A 19,204-nucleotide genomic window follows, 5' to 3' on the forward strand; every position below is an offset into this window, starting at 1 on the left:
CTATTTATCTATCAGTTGTAGCATCCAGGGTGCTACATTCTGCAAGGGCAGGAACTATTTTTAGTTTTATCACTGCTGTTTTACGTGGCAAAGAGTTTCCTTATACTAAAGTGAAAAGTCTGATCATGTTCCCCATTCATCTAACTCCAATGTCTCCTAATCTTTTCCAGGATCAAATATAAAATCCTCTGGCATACACAGTCCTTCATAAATTCTTACTTTTCTTTTCCTTCTTAACTCTCTTCCAAAGGTATTCTTTGATTCAGTGGTCTTCTTTCTGTTCTTTGCACATGGCACTCCATGGTTATCCTCTAGGTCTAGGATTATCTTGCTGCTCATCTCTCTAGGCCTCCCGGCCTCTCTGGCTTCCTTCCAATTCACTCAGAAGTTAAGACATCACCTATGATGTCATTGGCCCTCTTTGAAAATGAAGAATGAGCCACAACTACAACAACAGCCCCAGCCAAAACATCACCGAGAAGCCTTTCCTGGTCCCCCTTGATACTACTTCCGTCCCTCCATGGATGATCTGCCATTTATCCTGCACATATCTTTGTTCCTAAATTTCTTTTTGTCTCCTCCATTAGATTATGAGCTCCTTCAGAGGAGTTTTGGTTTTTTGTTTTGTTTGATTACTTTTTGGGGTTTTTTTGCCTTCTTTTGTATCCCAATTGCTTAGCACAGTGGTCCATAGTAGGACAATATATGCTTATGGACAGACTGACTGAAGTTCCTCAAAGCATGAAATTACCTTTCTAGTCCAAAAATATAAGGGTGCTAGACTAGATGACTTCTAAAGGATTCTTCCAGCTCTAAATCTGATTGTACTCAACAGTATTGAGTAGTAGAGGTAAGGGTCTCTTCTACCCCTTCAAAGGGGTAAAATTGAGTCTGCTTCATCACTTCCTTGTTTTCTGAGCCTTTGTAATAAAATATATATTTTTAAGCCAGACATTTGCTTTTATCTGTGTGGGAGCTAAAAATTAGGATTTCCTTTACCAATTCAGATCAGGACTTTCTCTGCAACTTTTAGTCTTCAAAATTGCATAGGTCACTAAAAGATTATAGCTTGCTGGAAATTTCCTAGCCAATATGTGTCAGAGACATATTTGTATTTGGACATGGGCCTTTCTACCTCTATTTCTTACATTATGTTGTTGCTCTCTTTCTCTCTGTCTTTCTTTCTTTTTCTTTCCCCTATATATATATCTAATGGATGTTTTCTATATGGAGTATATGTAACAAACATAATACACACTCATTTACAAATGTACATACATGTAGATAGGGATATAATCAGACAATCCAATTAAGGAATGCTGGAATTTGATTAGAGTATAAGCAGAGCCAGTCATGTAGGATAAAATATTCTTTTGCCTCCCAGGTTTATCCTCATAAACATTTTAATTGGACTATAAAATTTGCATAATTTTCCCTTACTGACACCACCCACCTCTCATCACTCAGGCTCCGTCACTTATATCCACACCCAGCCAAGTTGGTTCCCTTTAGTCTGCCCCTGGATGTAAAATGAACTGCCTCCATCCTGATCAGGCTAGTCCCCTTAACATACCCGTCATCCCCTGTGTGAGTCATACTGTTCATACCAGCTCATCAAACCCTCACCTCAATGATTTAGGGAATTAATGCTGCCATTTCTCTTATCTCCCCTTTTGAGGCTTCTCACTCTTTATATTTTCCAAGTCCAAGGTACTTTGAAGGGGTTAGGGACTGTCTCTTCTCCTAAGCGGTGGGCTTGAGACTGCCCATTATTAACCTCAGCAAAAAGGCAGCAGGAGACAGGTAACTGGGAATAATGTGAGGTAGGAAAATTTCTGTCTTAGAGACAGAAGAAACATATGATTTATTTCATTCTGCATCCTCCCTCAAGATTCTGTTCCATCTTAGCACTATGTCATGGAAAGAGTACAAAACACTTGGGCTTTTTAGTCCCAATTTTGGCACTTGCTCTCTCTCTCTCTCTCTCTCTCTCTCTCTCTCTCTCTCTCTCTCTGTATGTGTGTGTGTGTGTGTGTGTATGATTCACTGTGTTCAAATTCCTTTTTTTCTACTTCTTTGTTACTTTGTTACTTTTTATGTTCCGCAAGCTCATTTCTTCTTTGCCTTCTTCACAGTAGATAGAACACTAGACCTAAAATCAGGAAGATTCATCCTCTTGAGTTAAAATTTGGTCTTAGACACTTACTATCTTGTTAGCTGGGTGATCTTAGGCAAGCTACTTAACCCTGTTTATCTTAATTTCCTTGTATAGAAAATGAGCTGGAAAAGGAGATGGCAAACCTCTCCATTATCTTCATCAAGAAAACTCCGAATGGGGTCACAAAGAGAAGTGAGCTGTAACTGAGCAATAACAACAACAACAACAAAAAAAAAAAAAAAAAAAAGAAGAAGCAATAACAAAAGTCTTTGCCCCTTTTCTTAGTAAATATTTTTTCCTAGAGTACTTTCTGTTTCACCCATCAAATTGATCCCTCACCCTATTACCCTCAAAAATCATAGGTTATTAGATTCAGAGTTAGAAGGGAAATTAGAGCCTATCTAGTCAAACCCCCTTAATTTGCAGGTAAAGAAACTAAGACCCAGAGAGATGATTTAACTTGCTGAAGAATCATGTAGGTAATAAATTGCAGAGTCAGGATTTGAATCTAGGTCTATTTTTTCCCCGTACATCATGCTAAACACTGTTTCCCTTTGAAAAGTGACTTCTGAAATTGGGTCAGATATTTGAAGGCTAAGGATAGAGATGGAACATTTCAGATGTAAATATTTCGATCAATGAAAACTGATGATGTTTGTAGAGCTGTAAGTAGCATTTTTGGTGTTTGGGACAAGCTGTCTTCTTTATAATTCATGATATAAAAATAATACAAAAATAATGAAGATAAATTTAGTGATTGGGAGGGGGAATTAATTATTATGTGGTGCAGATGAGTATTATTAATAATGAGGAGCTTCTTATTTTAACTAGATATTCTTGCTAAATAAATGATGACCTTAGCTGTTTCTATGTTCCTGAAACACAATAAGTATTTAATAAATACTCTAATTATCAATATGATGCTGAAAGAATACCTGAGCTGTCAACAAACAAATGTAACACAATTTTAAACTTCAATCTCTTTAAATCGTCATTAAGATTTTTAACACTTTTCAAATTTTAGCACCCTAGATAAAGACCCAATCACTCCACCTTAGATATTGTTCTAGGTATTGTTTAATATGAATGCTGTATAGGATAGTGGATCAAACATTGGATTTGGAGCCAGAGGATCAGGATCCAAATCTAGACTTTGCTTCTTACTACTCATGTGACCCTAGATAAGTATTTTAATTTTCTGAAACTCAATTTCCCCAACTAGTTCTAAATCTCAAAATCCTATTAATGCAGTTAAGTAGAAATCATTTGGAAGTTATTTAAATAATCATACTTCATAATATTTTCAAAATAACTTTTGAAGTATTAATTAACATTAATTAGTTAATGACCCAGATCTTCTCTACCTCCAAACTGCTTACCTGTACACATCACAGCTGCAAAGACCCAACACTGTCCATATTTCACAGGCTGGCCCCCTGTGGCATACCATTGCTTCAAGATGGCTACACTACCGTTCCATTCAGAAGGGCTAATTCCATCAAAATAGCCCTCACTCCATTTCCCATTGAGAACACCATTGTCATCATTGCTGTTGATCTAAAAAGGCAAGTTTTGAAATATCAATTTTTTTAAGCTTTTATTAATGCTTTTTTTCTATTTAAAATATCAGTTATTTACCAATAATCTTCCTTACCCTATTCCACTTCTAAACCTGCCCTTATATCAAAGAAATATAGTTAAGTAAAAACAATCATAGAATCAGAAAGTTGGAAAGAATCCTCATTATACTTTATCCCAAAAAGTAGCATCTAGCCTCTGGTTGAAGACTTCCAATGAGAGAAAAGCTACCACCTCTCAAAATAAGCCATTCCACATTAGGACAACGAACATTTTTCATTTTATTTGCTTTTGCAACATCCTCTTCCACTCCTTCTGGGTCTGTCCTCAGGAGTCAAATAAAATTTGTCCAATCTCTCCTCCATATGAGAACGCTTTGAATATTTGAACACAGCCATCATGTTCCCTACTGCCTTCTCTGGACTAAACCTACCCAGTCCCTTCAGAGATCTTGCCATGAATTCAGGGTCTGTCAACATCCTGGTTGCCCTTTTCTAGGAAATCTCCAGTTTATCACTTAACTTCTTAAACCATGGAGCCTAAAACTGAACGTAGTACTCCAGATAACATTTCACAAGGGCAAGAATATAATGGGATTGTTATCCATATATGTGGGTATGTACATGTGTGTGTATATATGTATATATACACACATACAGATATAAATGTGTTTATATCTGTATCTATCTGTAGAGATATATATCTATGTAGAGTTGTCTCTGTCTCTCTATAGATATGTCTATAGATAAAGAGATATTGATATCTCTATAGAGATAGCTCTATGTCTATATATATCTATCTGTCTATCCATTTATCCATTTATCTGTCTATCTATCCATTTATCTATCTATCCCCCTCCTAATGCAGTTCAAGATTTCATTAGTCTTTTGGGCTGCCCTATCACAATGATGACTTGTATTGGGATTGCAGTCCACTAAAACCCCCAGATTCTTTTCAGAACAATTGCTTTCTATACATGCCTTCCTAAACAGACATGTTCACTGTATCTGTAAGCTTTGTTCTGTATCAGTTCTCTATGGAGAGGAAGGAAATTATTTTGTCTCCAATTTTTTGGTAGAAACTTTAATTTCTTTCCTTATTGGAACTTTTTGGTTTTGATTCAATTATTTCTGTATGTACCCAACTCCCATAAGGCACAGAATGAAGACTTTCCCTTGTAATAAAGGAAAATAATTAGGCAAAGATAATTAATAAGGCCATCACATTGGACATTTTATGCCACATTCTATACCTATAGTCTCCCAGTTCTCCAAGGAAACAGGGGGACACATTTCTCCCTCTCTTCTCTAGGCCAAGATTGGTCCTTACATTATTACCCTGCTAAACTGATCATTACAATTATTCAAACTTCTAAGAAGCATTACTCTCCCCTTCAATGAGATCTGGCTTATAACCTGGCCAGAAACTGAAAAAGTTTTGACTTTGTCTTTTCTGGAGGATTTCCTTATTATATTAAGTGTTTTTTTGTTAATGATTAATTGCTCTTATTTTCTCCTCCTCTTTCCCCCCATCTCTTAGCAGGTTTGACATTTGACTGTGGTTGTTTTTGTTTGTTTGTTTGTTTTAAGACTTCAATACAAATGAAATTTAGAAATCACAAGGCAATATCCTAACTCTCTGAACTTAACCTTTTCCAAGAAATAAAATTCAGAATCAATAGGAATGAGTGTCTATTTCCAAGATTCTGTAGCTGGAATTCTTTAGTTGAAAAGACCTATTTATTATATACGCTCCCTCTTGAATCTTAGCTAAAAGGGCTCCTTCTGGAAGCACTGATCTTCCCTTGGCCTCCTACCCCAGAGATTTCTAAAATAGAATATGGTTAGCACTTGGTACTTCTCTCACCATGGCACTGACGACTCTGCTGATGTATACGGAGCTCCCCCGCAGTGCACAGTCCATGGCTGGATCAACTTGAAAATTCAAACTCTTGTCTAATAGCTTCAGGCAAATATCTACGATATCTTCCTCAAACTGCAATAGGAGGGATTTAGAGATTAATTTGGGAAGCCATGGGAAAGACATGTCTGTGTCACATATGTTCATATATGAATATAGCCCTATGTAATCCTCTCTTCCATCAACCTCGATTTCCTGGTACGTTCTTCCCCAAATACTTTTTTATTGTATATATTTTGTATTTATATTAGTCTATATTCCCTTCCCCTTGCCTTCCTTTCCCTTTTCCTTCCCTTCCTTTGCTTTCTCTTTCCCTTCCCTTCGTTTCCCTTTATATAATTTCCTGAGGCTTTGGATGACACTTGTCATCTTTGTTTCTGTAAAGATGGATAATGTATTGGGACAATCCAATGAAAAAACATTTATTAAACCCCTATCATGTGCAAAACATTGCACTGGGGGTGGGGGGAGAGGCGGGGCAGAGTCTGTGAAGGGGAGCAGACTGAGATAAGGTCTGCATCCGATTGTGAAGAGCCTCAAATGACTTGTTTTTGATTTACAGCTCATTCTTTCCCGTTCACTTGATTGTGGAAAAAAATAATTCTGAGGCTTGGTGTCCACTTCCCATCTATTCATTCATTTCTCCATCTCCTTGTCCTGAGAGGTCCAGGAGGATAGTCAGAGGCTTAGCAGGAGCAATCATGGATTGTGGGGCTGAGAGAAGGATCTATACCACAGAGCCACAGAACAGAGGCTTGGCTTAGGAAGGGATTTATCTGAGAAATGATTCCTTTGAATCCCAACTCTATTCCAATCAGCATTAATCAATTCGACATGATTCTAGAGGGATAGTGATTGTAAGTCTTATGTATTGGGCCCCAGAGCTGTGAACTGAAGGGTGTAAGTTCACTTATTTCATCAAAGGAATCTAACTAGAGGCCCTCCACCCTTGTTTTTCCTTGTTAAAAGGTGACCAAGACCAATATAGTGGCGATGACTCAATTACATGGAAAGTTCCCCAATTTACTTTTGTACCTCTGGACCTTTCTCTCTTGTCCACCAGGAGTAAATGGCCATCCTGTGACCATCTTATCATGACTCGGTCATAGATGTCCTATGGTTTGCCCTGAGACCCTAGAGTTGTCAAACCCTCTTTTTGGCTGATGTCTTTTTTGGCCTTTGAAACAAGTTCTATAAACTAAGGGATTCTGTATTTTGTGTAGCTCCTCTAGAATGTTCAGGTATTAAATCTGGTATCAACCTTATAAAAATATGTTTTTATTTTATGTGACATTTTAGATCATAAGGAAGATCTGACTTCATTAGGGGACTCTTTAATAAAGTGCCATTGACTCAGAGCTCTGCCTTAGTGTTTTTTCTTGCAGATTGGATAATTTTATTCATTTTTTTATTAAAGCTTTTTATTTTTCAAAACATATGTGTGGACATTTGCCCTTACAAAACCCTGTGTTCCAATTTTCCCCCTTCCCCCACCCCTTCCCCTAGATGGCAAGTAGTCCAATATATCTTAAACATGGTAGAAATATATGTTAAATCCAATATATGTATATATATTTATATAATTATCATGCCACACAAGAAAAAAAAAAGAGAAGCAAAATAAAATGCAAGCAAACAACAACAAAAAGAGTGAAAATACTATGTTGTGAACCGCACTCAACTCAGATTGGACAATTTTAAAACCCTACATTTATTTGCTCATATTATTAAGATTGCATCCAGGGTTATCTCTAGATCAATCAACATTTCCTTCTATAACTAATTCCTTAGTTTAGTACTCAAGGTCTTTTATAATCTGACTCCAAGTCTTTTCTTGCCCATTCCCTTTTGTAATTCTATATTCCAACCAAATTTAATTGTTCTTTCAGCTTAGCCTGGCTTTCCTTTTGCCTGAAGTGGACCCTGTCACATTTCTTATGGTTTTTCAGTTATGTCTGACTCTTCTATCTAGTAGTATCTTTTTCTTCCTGGTTATAATACCACCACCATTCCCACTCTACTCCAGCTAGAATCCATCCCTCTCTCAATAAATCTCTCAGACTTACCTTCACCTCTGAGAATTTCCAGTCGCTTATAAGACTAAATCCAAGCATCACCTTCTATATAAGGTCTTTCCTGATCCTCCTTGGGTGATGGTGCTTTATATATATATATATATATATATATATATATATATATATATATATATATATATATATATATATATATATATGTACATGTTGTCTTCCCCCCATATAATTTAAGTTTCTGGTGATCAGAGACTGTGTATTAATGTCACTCTTTGTATCCCTAGCACCCAATAGCATTTGGTACCTATGTCATAGGCACAATTTCTTTCAATTTCTTGATCACACATTCTTTGAGGGCAGACATTGTATTCTTTTTCAGCATGAAAGGTATAATGGAAAGAGCACTGAGAAGAGCTACAAGACCTGTTAATCATCTTGTCTGTGACATTTTACTAGCTGTGTGACCATGGGTGATTTGGTTTTCTTAACTATAAAATGGTGATTATACTTGTACCACCAACTTTATAGGACTGAATGAGAAAAGTGTTTTGTATGCCTTTTAAAAAAGCACTCTCTAAATTTGATTTCTTATTATAACAGGAATCCCCAGTGTCTTGCTTATAATAAGTATTTGATAAATATTTTTAATTGAATTGAAAATTTCACTCTTTCTGCTACCTGCTAACAACTCATCATAAGCCATTGCTTTTGGTCATAGTTTTAGAACTGGAAGGGACCTCAGTGCCTATCATTCACGTGATTTTGGAATCATTAGATCCAAAACTAAAAGGGATATTCAAAGTCATTTAGTCCAACACCATTATTTTATAAATATGGAAACTGAAGCTCAGCAAAGTTAGAAAGTGACTTGCTCACGGCCAGAGCAGGATAATAATGAGCAGAATTGGGAGATAAAATTGGGTCTTTTGACTCTAAAACCTGTGTTCTTTTCACTGTGCTAAACTTTTCAAAGTTATCAGCAAAACAAACAAAACACACACACTCACACATACACACACACACACACAGAGGAATGACTGGAAGTTACTCTGCTTGATATATGAGCATTATGAGTATTTTCCATCTAGACATGCAATAGACTTCCTATATAACCTAAGGGATTTGCTGGAGACAGCTCAAACAGGCTTAACCATGCCAGATTTTCTGAGGGATCATTTATATACTGCAAATTAGCAAGCACATCAAATTAATGCTTGATTTCATGTTTGGTCAATTGTTTGAACTTAAGAAAGTGATGGAGAAAATGTTAATAATGCAGAGTAAACTTTTTTTTTAACAAAGTACTTGGAAATATTTATTCTGGAAAAATAAAATATTTTAGAGACATCATGGTCTTAAAATATTCAAAGTTTATCATATGGACAGAGGATTAGACTTAGCTTACTTGATCTAGAAGGCCAAAATTGGAACAATTAGTGGAAATTACATAGAACAAGATTTCAGGTCAATATAAGGATGTTATGAGTGAGAGTCATAATTTGTGTTAATATCCCCAAACTCATTCTTGAAATTCTTTCTAATTCTATGTCAAAAATCTTAGGATTCTTGATTTTGAATTATTTATCTACTCATTAATGTATAATAGACATCATTAATACAAGAAATTGTTTATTAAATGATTTTCAATTATAATACAACAAGCAGTCATCGAACATGAAAACATTAATTCACAACTATTTTTTTCAAATTATTCATCTTGTATGCAAACTTCAAAAATCATGGCATTAGCACTTTAAAATGTTTATATTTGCTAATGTAGATTTTTTTTTGTATAATGAAAAGGGTAATGCTATTACTGTCTAGAGAATTAGGTAACATTTTCTATAAGGTAAGTCATGCATAGTAAACTTAAACGAGTGTCGTTTATGTGTGTTTTTTTTTTTTCCTGGAGAGCCAATTGTTGAACATTTACCAACACACCCCTGACAAAACCTGATTGAAAAATTTCATTCCTTTCTCTTTAGAGATCAGTAGAAAGGTCCCTTGCTGCTCCAACATGGGTTTAGGACAAATGATAAAAACATTTTGATTAGAACAATCTAATGTCAGGAATGGAGACGTTATTATATTAAAGAGGGGAAATGCTACCAAGAGTAAATGCTCTTCACACTCAGTTCCCAGCAGTGGAAGTGAGAGAAGTTGCTCTGGATTTCCCAAGAAGAGAAGAGGAAAAGGAAAAAGACTTGGGACCTAGGACAAAAATGATACCTGACTCTCTTTTAACCACAGTGTTAAACATACAAGTTAAAACACTAGGCCAGCAAATAGTGGGTCAGTTGCTCCTAAAGGTTTCTTGCTGTCTCTTGATTAATTGAGAGCTATTTTACTGAGGAGCTTTGGACTTTCAGAGAATTGGTTTAGGGCTGAGGAAGGACTATGATAGTATTCTGGCTCATAGCTGAACCAATCTGGACTTGAAAGTCATGAAGGAGAAAAGCAGTTCTAGAATTCTATTAGAGAAGTCCTGGAGGGATCCAGGTCCAGATAAAATCGGAATGAATAAGGACCCTCTCTATGCTCTCAGCTTAGCTTAAAACTGTTCACTATTGCCCAACTTTGGGAATCAGTCTAGAGAATTAGTATGTAGGACTAATGACTTGGTCTTGTTCTGATCTCTTGCAGAAGTCCCAGACTAGATTTCAAGATTCAGTTTGGGGAAAACTTTTAAAGTGTGGATTTTGGGGAGCAGAGAGAGAAGGGACAAGATATTGATAATAATCATAACTAGCTTTCACAGGATTCCTACTATGTTCCAAGAATTGTGTTAAGTGTTTTACAAATATTTTACTTTATCTTCACAATAAACCAGGGACACATGATAAGGTCTTATATGTTTAGCCCACATTATTCTCATTGAACTGAGGAAATTGAGGCAAATAGAATTTTAAGTGTCTTGCTCAAAGTCACACAGCTAGTAAGTATTTAAGGCTAGATTTTGATTCAAGTCTTCCTGACTCCAAACCCAACACTCTATTCACTTTGACATTGTAGTAGCTTCTCAAACATGCACTTTAAATGCAAGAGGAAGAGCTACTGGAGCAGCGATCCCCACAATGGCACTGAGCTACCTCATGTGTGTTAATAAAGACAAGAAGTACTCATGGAAAATGAGGCAACTGATAAAAATCTTTTAAGAAGCCAAAACAAAAGGTGTCACATCCAACCGGACTACAGCAGGAAACGTGATTCAATAGCACTTGTAACTCCAAAACAATGTACACAGGACCAAAACATCATAACTTTAAAGCTAGAAATGTCCCCAATCTATCTTTCTGGCCTTACTGTCCGTTAGTTTCCTTCCCAAATTCAGTGATCCATCCAAATTGTTCTTGAGTCTCCATCTCCCTCTCTTTGTACTGGCTGGCAGCTTATATAGCTGGAAAGCACCCTAACTTCACCTCAGAACATCCCTCCTTTCCTTTGAAATGAAGCTTAAACATTATTTCATGAAGAAAGTCACCCATGATCCTTCCAAGTGCTAATGTCCTTCCTCTCTTCTATTTTATTATTTTGCATATTATCTGTATTTATGTTTGTGCTCACCTTATGTTTGTGCTATACATATATATTTGTTATCTCCCCCATTAGAATGCAAATTCTTCAAAAGGAAGGGTTGTTTCATTCCTTTTACTTGCATCTCTAGCACCTAGCATAGTGCTTGATACATGGTATTTTTGTTGTTGTTCTAAGTCATTTCAGTCATATCCAACTTCTGACTAATTTTGGAGTTTTTTTGGGCAAAGAGTGGTTTGCATTTTCTTCTCCAGTTCATTTTACAGATGAGGAAAGTGAAGGAAACAGAGTAGAGACTTGCTTAGCGTCACACAGCTAATAAGTGTCTGAGGTCAGATTTGAACTCATGAGGATGAATCTTCCTGATTTCAAATCTAGTATTCTGTGCACTATCACGCATCTAGATGCTGAAGTTCAACATGGTAGCCACTAATAATTACCCGTTGACTGATTAAGTGACAGAAGAAAAGAACTGAGTAGAACACCTAATTTTGCAATTGCGGAACATAGGCTCAAAGAGTATAAGCAACTTATCTGTGATTACCCAGATAACAAAGTGGCAGTCAGAATTTGAACTCAGGTCCTCTGTATCCAAATCCAACTCTCTTTCTACTATACCAATATCTTGGGGTGGGGGGTATCAAGTAAAGCACTGACCTCACAAAGTTCTCTTCTAGGTTAATGCATTCACTCCACAGAAGACTCTCACAGACTTCTGATACCCTTTTCTTCATACAAATGTCCAGTATTCATGGGCTGAGCTGATGTGGGAGGAATACTTACAAATTATATCCAAACCCTTTTCACAAGACTTAAGCCTTGCTTTGGCAATCACCCACGTTCCACCTCCTCTTCCACCCAGATTAATATCAACTTGGAAGAAATGACTGAAAGTTCCAGGGGGAGTAGGCAGAATTGATTGACAACAGGACAATAGCAGCCATAGGTAGAAAATCTAGAAAAGGAATCATTGATCACAGGGACACATGATAAGGTCTTATATGTTTAGCCCAGAATGGGACTTACTTGTCCATAGTTCCATGGACACGGACGGATCCAGTTCTTGTTACCCTGGTAGATGAAGCCATGATCATTCATGACGTATTCCTGTCTCTGAGGCTCACTTTCCATATAGACTTCATCAGCTTTAGAAATTAGAACAGAAAAAATAAATAAATTTCAGAAATAAGTTTTAAAAAATTAGAGCAGAAGATATTACAGAGAAATTAATAACAATAATTCACATTTATAACAGATTTTTAAAAATTCTTTTCTCACAACAACCCTGCAAAGTGGATGGTATAAGTAGAATCCCCCTTTTTTTCAGAAGATGAAACAAGTTCAGAGATACTGGAGACTTATTTAAGATCACAACCAGTGATCAGTTATCCAGGTCAGAGATGGGACTCAAACCCGGGGCTTCTGATTTCCAAGGCCAGTGTTATTTCTGATGCCCCAAGCTGCCATTTCCATGCCATTCTCATATCTCACATGCTGTCCCTATCTGCTTCTCCAGATCCTCCAGACCCTTTGGTCCAGTAATACCTTTTCCATAGAGGTATACAGACAGTTGCCTTTCCAAGTGATAGCCTTGTGACTGTTTGTATTCCTGCAGACATTAGACCTTGGGGACCCTGGAGAGTTTCTGCCCTCAACATTTACAAGCTGAAGCAGGGATTGCTTCAACCTTAAGTTAGGGATCATGGTTTGGAGTATTGTTCTTTGGGCCAATGGAGTTTCCCAGATACTGTTTACAGTCTCCTTTAGAGTCATTCAACAAGTATTTATCAAGCACTGGCAGTTAGATGGCTCAGTGGCCAGGGCCCTGGGCCTGGAGTCAGGAGCACCTGAGTCCAAATCTGGCCTCAGGTGCTGTCTGATCCTTGGCAAGTCACTTTACCTTATTCACTGGAGAATGGAATGATAAGCCTTTCTAGTATCTTTGCCAAGAAAACCCCATGTGAGTTCACAAACTGTCAAACATGATTAAATAATAAAATGTGTTAAGCTCTGGGGACATAAGAAGGACAAAAACAAGGTCCCTGCCTTCAAGGAGCTTACATTCTAATTAGGGAGACAGATAACATTCAAACAACTACATATATATATATGTGTGTGTGTATTATATAATATATATATATATAATATATACACACACATATATACATACATACATATATATAAAATAGATACACAGCAAGTAGGAAATAATCTCAAGGTTCAAGGAGGGAAGGGGAAAGAGAGAGGGAAATAAGGAAGAAACCAAGAAAGACTTCTGATAGAAGGTGGAATGGCCCTATTGATTTGGATGTTGAGTTAGAATGACAGAATGCATGGGATCTGTTCCATGACTAGACAGACCTCCTCAAAGTCAAGGAGTACAGTCACAGTGCCTATTTATAATGACCCCTTTTCCACCATACTATTTTCTGACCAAGAGACATCAACAAATGATGGAGACAGCACCAACTATTGTTACCACTCTTGATTTCAATTGTTTTCTCTATCCCTTCCCCAATATTCTTTGCCCTCTATTCTGGGATTACTTTGAGAACCGAAATGGGCCAGAACACTGAAATGGGCAGCAGTGGGAGGCATGCTACCAATGACTGTTGCCATGAGAAGGGGTCACAGACTTTCCCATCTCCATACTGTTTACAATCTCCACTTACTCCCAGTTCCTATTTATGTGCTCAGTGTGCATTTGTTGGATGGTCAGGTGATGACTACGCTTATATTTGGTCTAGAGTAACAATATTATCTCATTTTGGAGGTGCCTGATTTATTAATTAATTAATATTTATTATTATTAATAAATGTGTGTGTGGAAAAATGAAGATTCCAAACAATTCTGAAGACATTACCATCTAACAATTTCCCTAAGGAAGAGTAAGAGAAAAGGAGACATATGTGGAAGGAGACAGAAAGACATAGGGATAGAGAGACATATACTAACAAAGTCAGAGAAAGAATAACAGAGAGTGACACACTGAAGGAGGAGGAGGAAGAAGAGAAGAGAATATACAAAAATTATATAGCACTTTACATATATTGTAAATTGGCAACTAGGAGTTATTGGTTTAAGTTTAAAGGATATTTTTACAGATGCTCTCATTTTAGAATTGACAAATTTCAGCCTAACTATCTGATAAAATTTCAATTATTATCTTCTATCAGAGTAACTCTTCAGAGGAATGAATTTGAAGGATTTTTTAAATTTTAACAGCCAATCTGTATTTAACATTGTAGATATCTGTGCTGTTTGCAGATGAAAACATCGGGTTCTTGCTCTCTGAAAAACGTATCTAACAATAATGTACCAGGTGGTACAAAAATCCTTGAATTATATTATCTAGCAAAAAAAATTCTGGATAACATTAAAAATGTTCACATTGAAACAAAAATGAATATTCATCCATTCTGGCAATCACTTAGATACCTGTTATGCATAGCATTACAATAGGTATAGTAGGGGTTTCAAAAGTTGTCAAAGGTGTGGCCCTCATAATCAAGGAATTTATAATCTAGTTATTTCTCAACTACATCAGGCATTCTTTCAAACACTGGATTTTAAGTACTTAAGTTCTTTCTGTACTACTATAAGTCTCTTTTTTACTTTCTTTTTTCATATTTGGCATTTTTTTTCAAGAGATCACTCAATAGAACCAGAGAACATTGAAGCCAGCAACAAGATAATGTGATGAACTTGGCTCTTTTCGACAATGAGGTGATTCAAGGCAATTCCAATAGACTTGTGATGGAAAGAGCCATCCAGAGGGAGAAACTATGAAGTCTGAATATGGACAAAGTGTACTATTTTCACCTTTTGTTGTTGTTGTTGTTGTTGTTTGTTTGGTAGTTTTTTCTTTCTCATTTTTCCTCTTTTTGATCTGATTTTTCTTGCACAGCATGATAAATGTAGAAATATGTTTAAAAGGATTGCACAAGTTTAACTGATATTGGATTACTTGCTGTCTAGGGGAAGGGATAAGTGAGAAGGGAAGGAGAAAAATTTGGAACATAAGGGTGAATATTGAAAACTATCTTTATATTTGTATAAGTAAAAAGCTATTATATTCTAAAAAAAGAGATCACTCAAACCCTAGCTTTGAGCCCAGCTGAGTTTCCTCAAATTGTACAATACGCAGACTTCTCAATTTTGACTTGCCAAGCATGCTGGCAAACTGGAAAAATGCCTGCAATGGTGCTCATGCTTTGGAAAGGACAATTTATTCTATTACCTAATGTGGGTGGGGAAGTGATGTGCAGAGGAAAGAGTACTGACTCTGGAATACGAATACCTTGGCTAAAATACTGCTTCTAATATACCTTATCTGTGTGGCTGTGGGTAAGTCACTAAACTTTCTGGGCTTCAGTTTCCCTATCTGTAAAATAAAACCTCAGTTTCCTCATCTGTAAAATAAGCTTCTGAAGGTCCTTCTAACTCTAGTTCCATGATACATGGAAGGAAAAAAACTGTAGGAATTGATTCAGTAGATAAAGATAAAGGAGATGAATTCTTTATCATTCGCAATTTTCAAAAGAAAGTTGATGATCGTTTGTTGATGACATAAAGAAGATTTGTGATTTTTGAGCTAGTTGGATCAGTTTGACTCTCTGCTTTAATCTAACTTTGTTTTTAGACAGTTCAAGGGCCATGATTCACATAACACATTATTGATAAATATATTCACTAAAAACAAGAACTAGATAGATGTTCTCATATATAGATGGCCCAGATAAATAAATAACCATACTATTAAAAACAGATTAGACTTGAAGTCCCTTCCCATTTCAGGATTCTACAATTCTATGACTCAAAGCTGGGAGGAATAACTAATCAGGTGGAAGACTGAGTCAACATGTAAAAAGAGCTTGACAGGCTGGAACATTGAGGCTTTTCTAAGAAGATTAAATTTAATAGTGAAGGGAACAAGCATTTAATAAGTGCCTACTATGTGCCAGGTACAGTGAGGTATTTTATAATAGTATCTGATCTGATCTTTATAATAACTATATGAACAACATACTATTATTTATCCCCATTTTATAATTGAGGAAACTGAGGCAGGCAGAGTGATTTGCTCAAGATCACACAAATATTAAATATCTGGGCCTGAATAATGAGGCTAAGTGATGAAGCAAAGAGAGATAACCTGGAATAATGGCTAGAGAGCTCTTTTTAAAGACTTGGGTTCAAGTCCTATTTGTAACATACCCAGGCTGTGGGAACCTGAGTAAGTCACTTAACCTCTCAGTGTCTCCAGGAAACTTACTCAGTTACAAGAGCAAGTGCTGATCTTGCATTGAGAGAGTGGGTTTTCTCACTAGAAATTCCAGATAATGGTGAAATTTCTCATGTTGTGTCCAAAAAAATAAAATAAAGTTTGATATTTGTTATTCCAAAAATCAATTCCTCAATTGGGGAAACTAGGCTATGTTCACACGAAAAAACAAACAATTTTAGGGGATTTAATGGACCAGAAATTCAATATAAACTAACAGTTTGACATAGAATCCCCAAAAGCTAATGAAATCCAAGGCTACATTAATAGATTCATATTGTCTGGGAACAAGGGAGGAGACAGTCGTAGTTCACTCTGTCTTAGTCAGATCATGTCTGGAGCATTGTTTTCAGTCTTGAGCGCTTCATTTTAGAAAGGACATCATCAAACTTGTCTAGTGACCTTGGATATGCTTGGGATTGCATAATATAAAATAGCTCCTGAGATGTAAGGACCAGAGAGGGAAGTCAAAGTCCCTGAGTGTGCATTGGCAGTCACCCTCTGACCCAATTAAGGACAAAGGTGCTTAATAATCACCCATCTCAATCAGAAATGTCGGCAAACTAAAGAAAGGGTATGATCCAGTGGGTATAGCATAGTGCCACCATAGGGACAGCTCTGGTGTAGTAGCAATGAGGATTCTTATCATTGTCCACCAGGTCCTTGCTGAGTGACCCCGGACAAGTAATTTGCCCTCATTCCACACTTATGACTGCTAACTTCCTAGACTTCCTTTAAGACTAAGCCCCAAACCTAAGAGATCTTTCCTAATTCCCTAAAATATACCTATTTACCCACTGGTGTGGATAAATTAAAGAGAGTACGGTCCAGTAGGGGGGGAAATATATATATAGTCTTCAAGTTTTGCTGTGGTTGGATTTTTTTATCCCAATGAAATGATTTTTAAAGATTCTCAATCCCTAGAGTCTTAATACCTGGAATTGGGAGCCTGAGAATAGAAACTAAGGGCTAGGGATGAGAGAGAAGGATTGAAGGAGACTCCATCATAATCACTGATAGGCAGAAAGGGGAGGGAGTAGTTAGGTAGATAAATAGATAGGGTTCAGGAAGACCTGAATTCAGATTCAGTCTCAGATGCTTACTAGTTCTGAGACTCTGGACAAGTCACTTAACCCTATTTGTCTCAATTTCCTCATTTGTAAAATAAGCTGGAGAAGGAAATGGAAAACTTCAGTATCTTTACCAAGAAAACCCCAAATGGGATCACAAAGTCTCAGACACAACTGAACAACAGAACGGGGACAGCAGGGGTTACCTGGACACCAAGGATTGAAGAGAAGGATGAACTCTCCAAGGTGATAAGCTGAGACTGGTCCTTGGAAGGAATCGATGTGAACTTTCAGATAGTATTGCCCAATCGCTGCCATGGGTGGAGCACACAGGCTGACTTCCAAGAAGTTGGCTCCATTGGATTTGACCACTGCGATCCAAGGGCTCTTGAAGCTTGGCTCTTCTATGGAGAATACGGCTCTGGTGCCCATGGAGAGGTCAGGCTTTGGACCTAAGGACCAACATGGTTTGTGAGGAGACCAAGGGAGTACCTGGTCTCTCCTAGTTACTTTCCTCACTTCCCTCCACCTTTCAGTTTCCTTCCTGGGAAATGACTCACCAGTCTCTGTGATGAAGATGATTTTGTCCATGTCAGACTGGAATCCCCTGCTCTTAAAGTACAAGGTGATGGAGAAGGGCTGGCCCCGACGCACAATGAGCCTTTGGAAGCTGATCTCCTCTGTGTGATGCTGCACATTGTTCTGGAAGTACTGGAAATCAGAGACAGACACCTCCAGCCCTGTGAACAGGCAGAGAATAATACAGAATTACTTTTAGCCTAGTCAGACTCTTCTGAGGAGCACAGTTTTTTGGACTAGGAAACCAAAGTTGCAGTTGCTTACAGTTTGTCTTCCCATTGAAGATGTCCTGTGACAGGATTAAGGGAAGAATCCACCACCAGGAAGATGGTCCAGAGCTCCATAAGCTAGAGTGGCAGGATTCTTGAATATCATTTGGGGACAGACCCTGACAAGAAATTGATTTGGGGCAACTAAGGCTCCCCATTCTTTCCCCTCAGGTATGAAATGAAATAAAAGATTATACAAACTTGGATCAAAAAAGATTTAGGGGGCTTTGCGTCTACCTTTGAATATTTAAAAGTTTCACATAATCTTAGACCTAAAAGGGACCTCAACCTGTACCTGAACTAGAATCCCCTCTACAACTCACCTACAAACAGTTATCTCCAATGAGGGGGGTACCACTACTTCCCAAATGAACCCATTCCACTTTGGGATAATTGTAGTTGTTAACCTTTTTTTTTTTTCCATTTTGTTGTTCAGTCATTTCAGTTGTGGCTGATTCATTGTGAACCTATTTGGTTTTTCTTAGTAGACACTGGAATCGATTACCATTTCCTTCTCCAATTTATTTTACAGGTGAGGAAACTGAGACAAACAGGGTTAAATGACTTGCCCAGGGTCTGAGCCAGGAAGTGTCTGAGGTCAGATTTGAACTCAAATGTTCCTGACCAGCACTCTATCCACTGAACCATCTAGCTGCCCTTGTGAATTATGCCTTATAAAAAACTAAATGATAGTTTATTCATAGCTGTCACAAATTCTAACGTGAAATGGTTATTTCCCCCAGAGTTCCCATCATCTTTCTTTTCTTTTTTATTTTTTGCT

At 37.2% G+C, this 19,204-nt stretch overlaps 1 protein-coding gene across 1 annotated transcript in view; it reads right to left on the bottom strand.

The window, feature by feature from the left end:
* Positions 1-18,322, bottom strand: part of TGM5 (transglutaminase 5) — a gene marked incomplete at its 5' end in the record, with an annotated part of 37,813 nt that extends 19,491 nt beyond the window's left edge. Inside the window, 5 exons of the mRNA XM_051973656.1 lie at positions 3,538-3,715; positions 5,603-5,731; positions 12,247-12,365; positions 17,782-18,027; positions 18,136-18,322. Of these exons, the coding sequence (XP_051829616.1) occupies positions 3,538-3,715; positions 5,603-5,731; positions 12,247-12,365; positions 17,782-18,027; positions 18,136-18,322 (859 nt within the window). The remainder of the gene's footprint in view (positions 1-3,537; positions 3,716-5,602; positions 5,732-12,246; positions 12,366-17,781; positions 18,028-18,135) is intronic.
* Positions 18,323-19,204: the final 882 nt, after the last annotated feature.

This window comes from Antechinus flavipes, chromosome 2 (genome assembly GCF_016432865.1).
Source record: "Antechinus flavipes isolate AdamAnt ecotype Samford, QLD, Australia chromosome 2, AdamAnt_v2, whole genome shotgun sequence".
Lineage (NCBI taxonomy): Eukaryota > Metazoa > Chordata > Mammalia > Dasyuromorphia > Dasyuridae > Antechinus > Antechinus flavipes.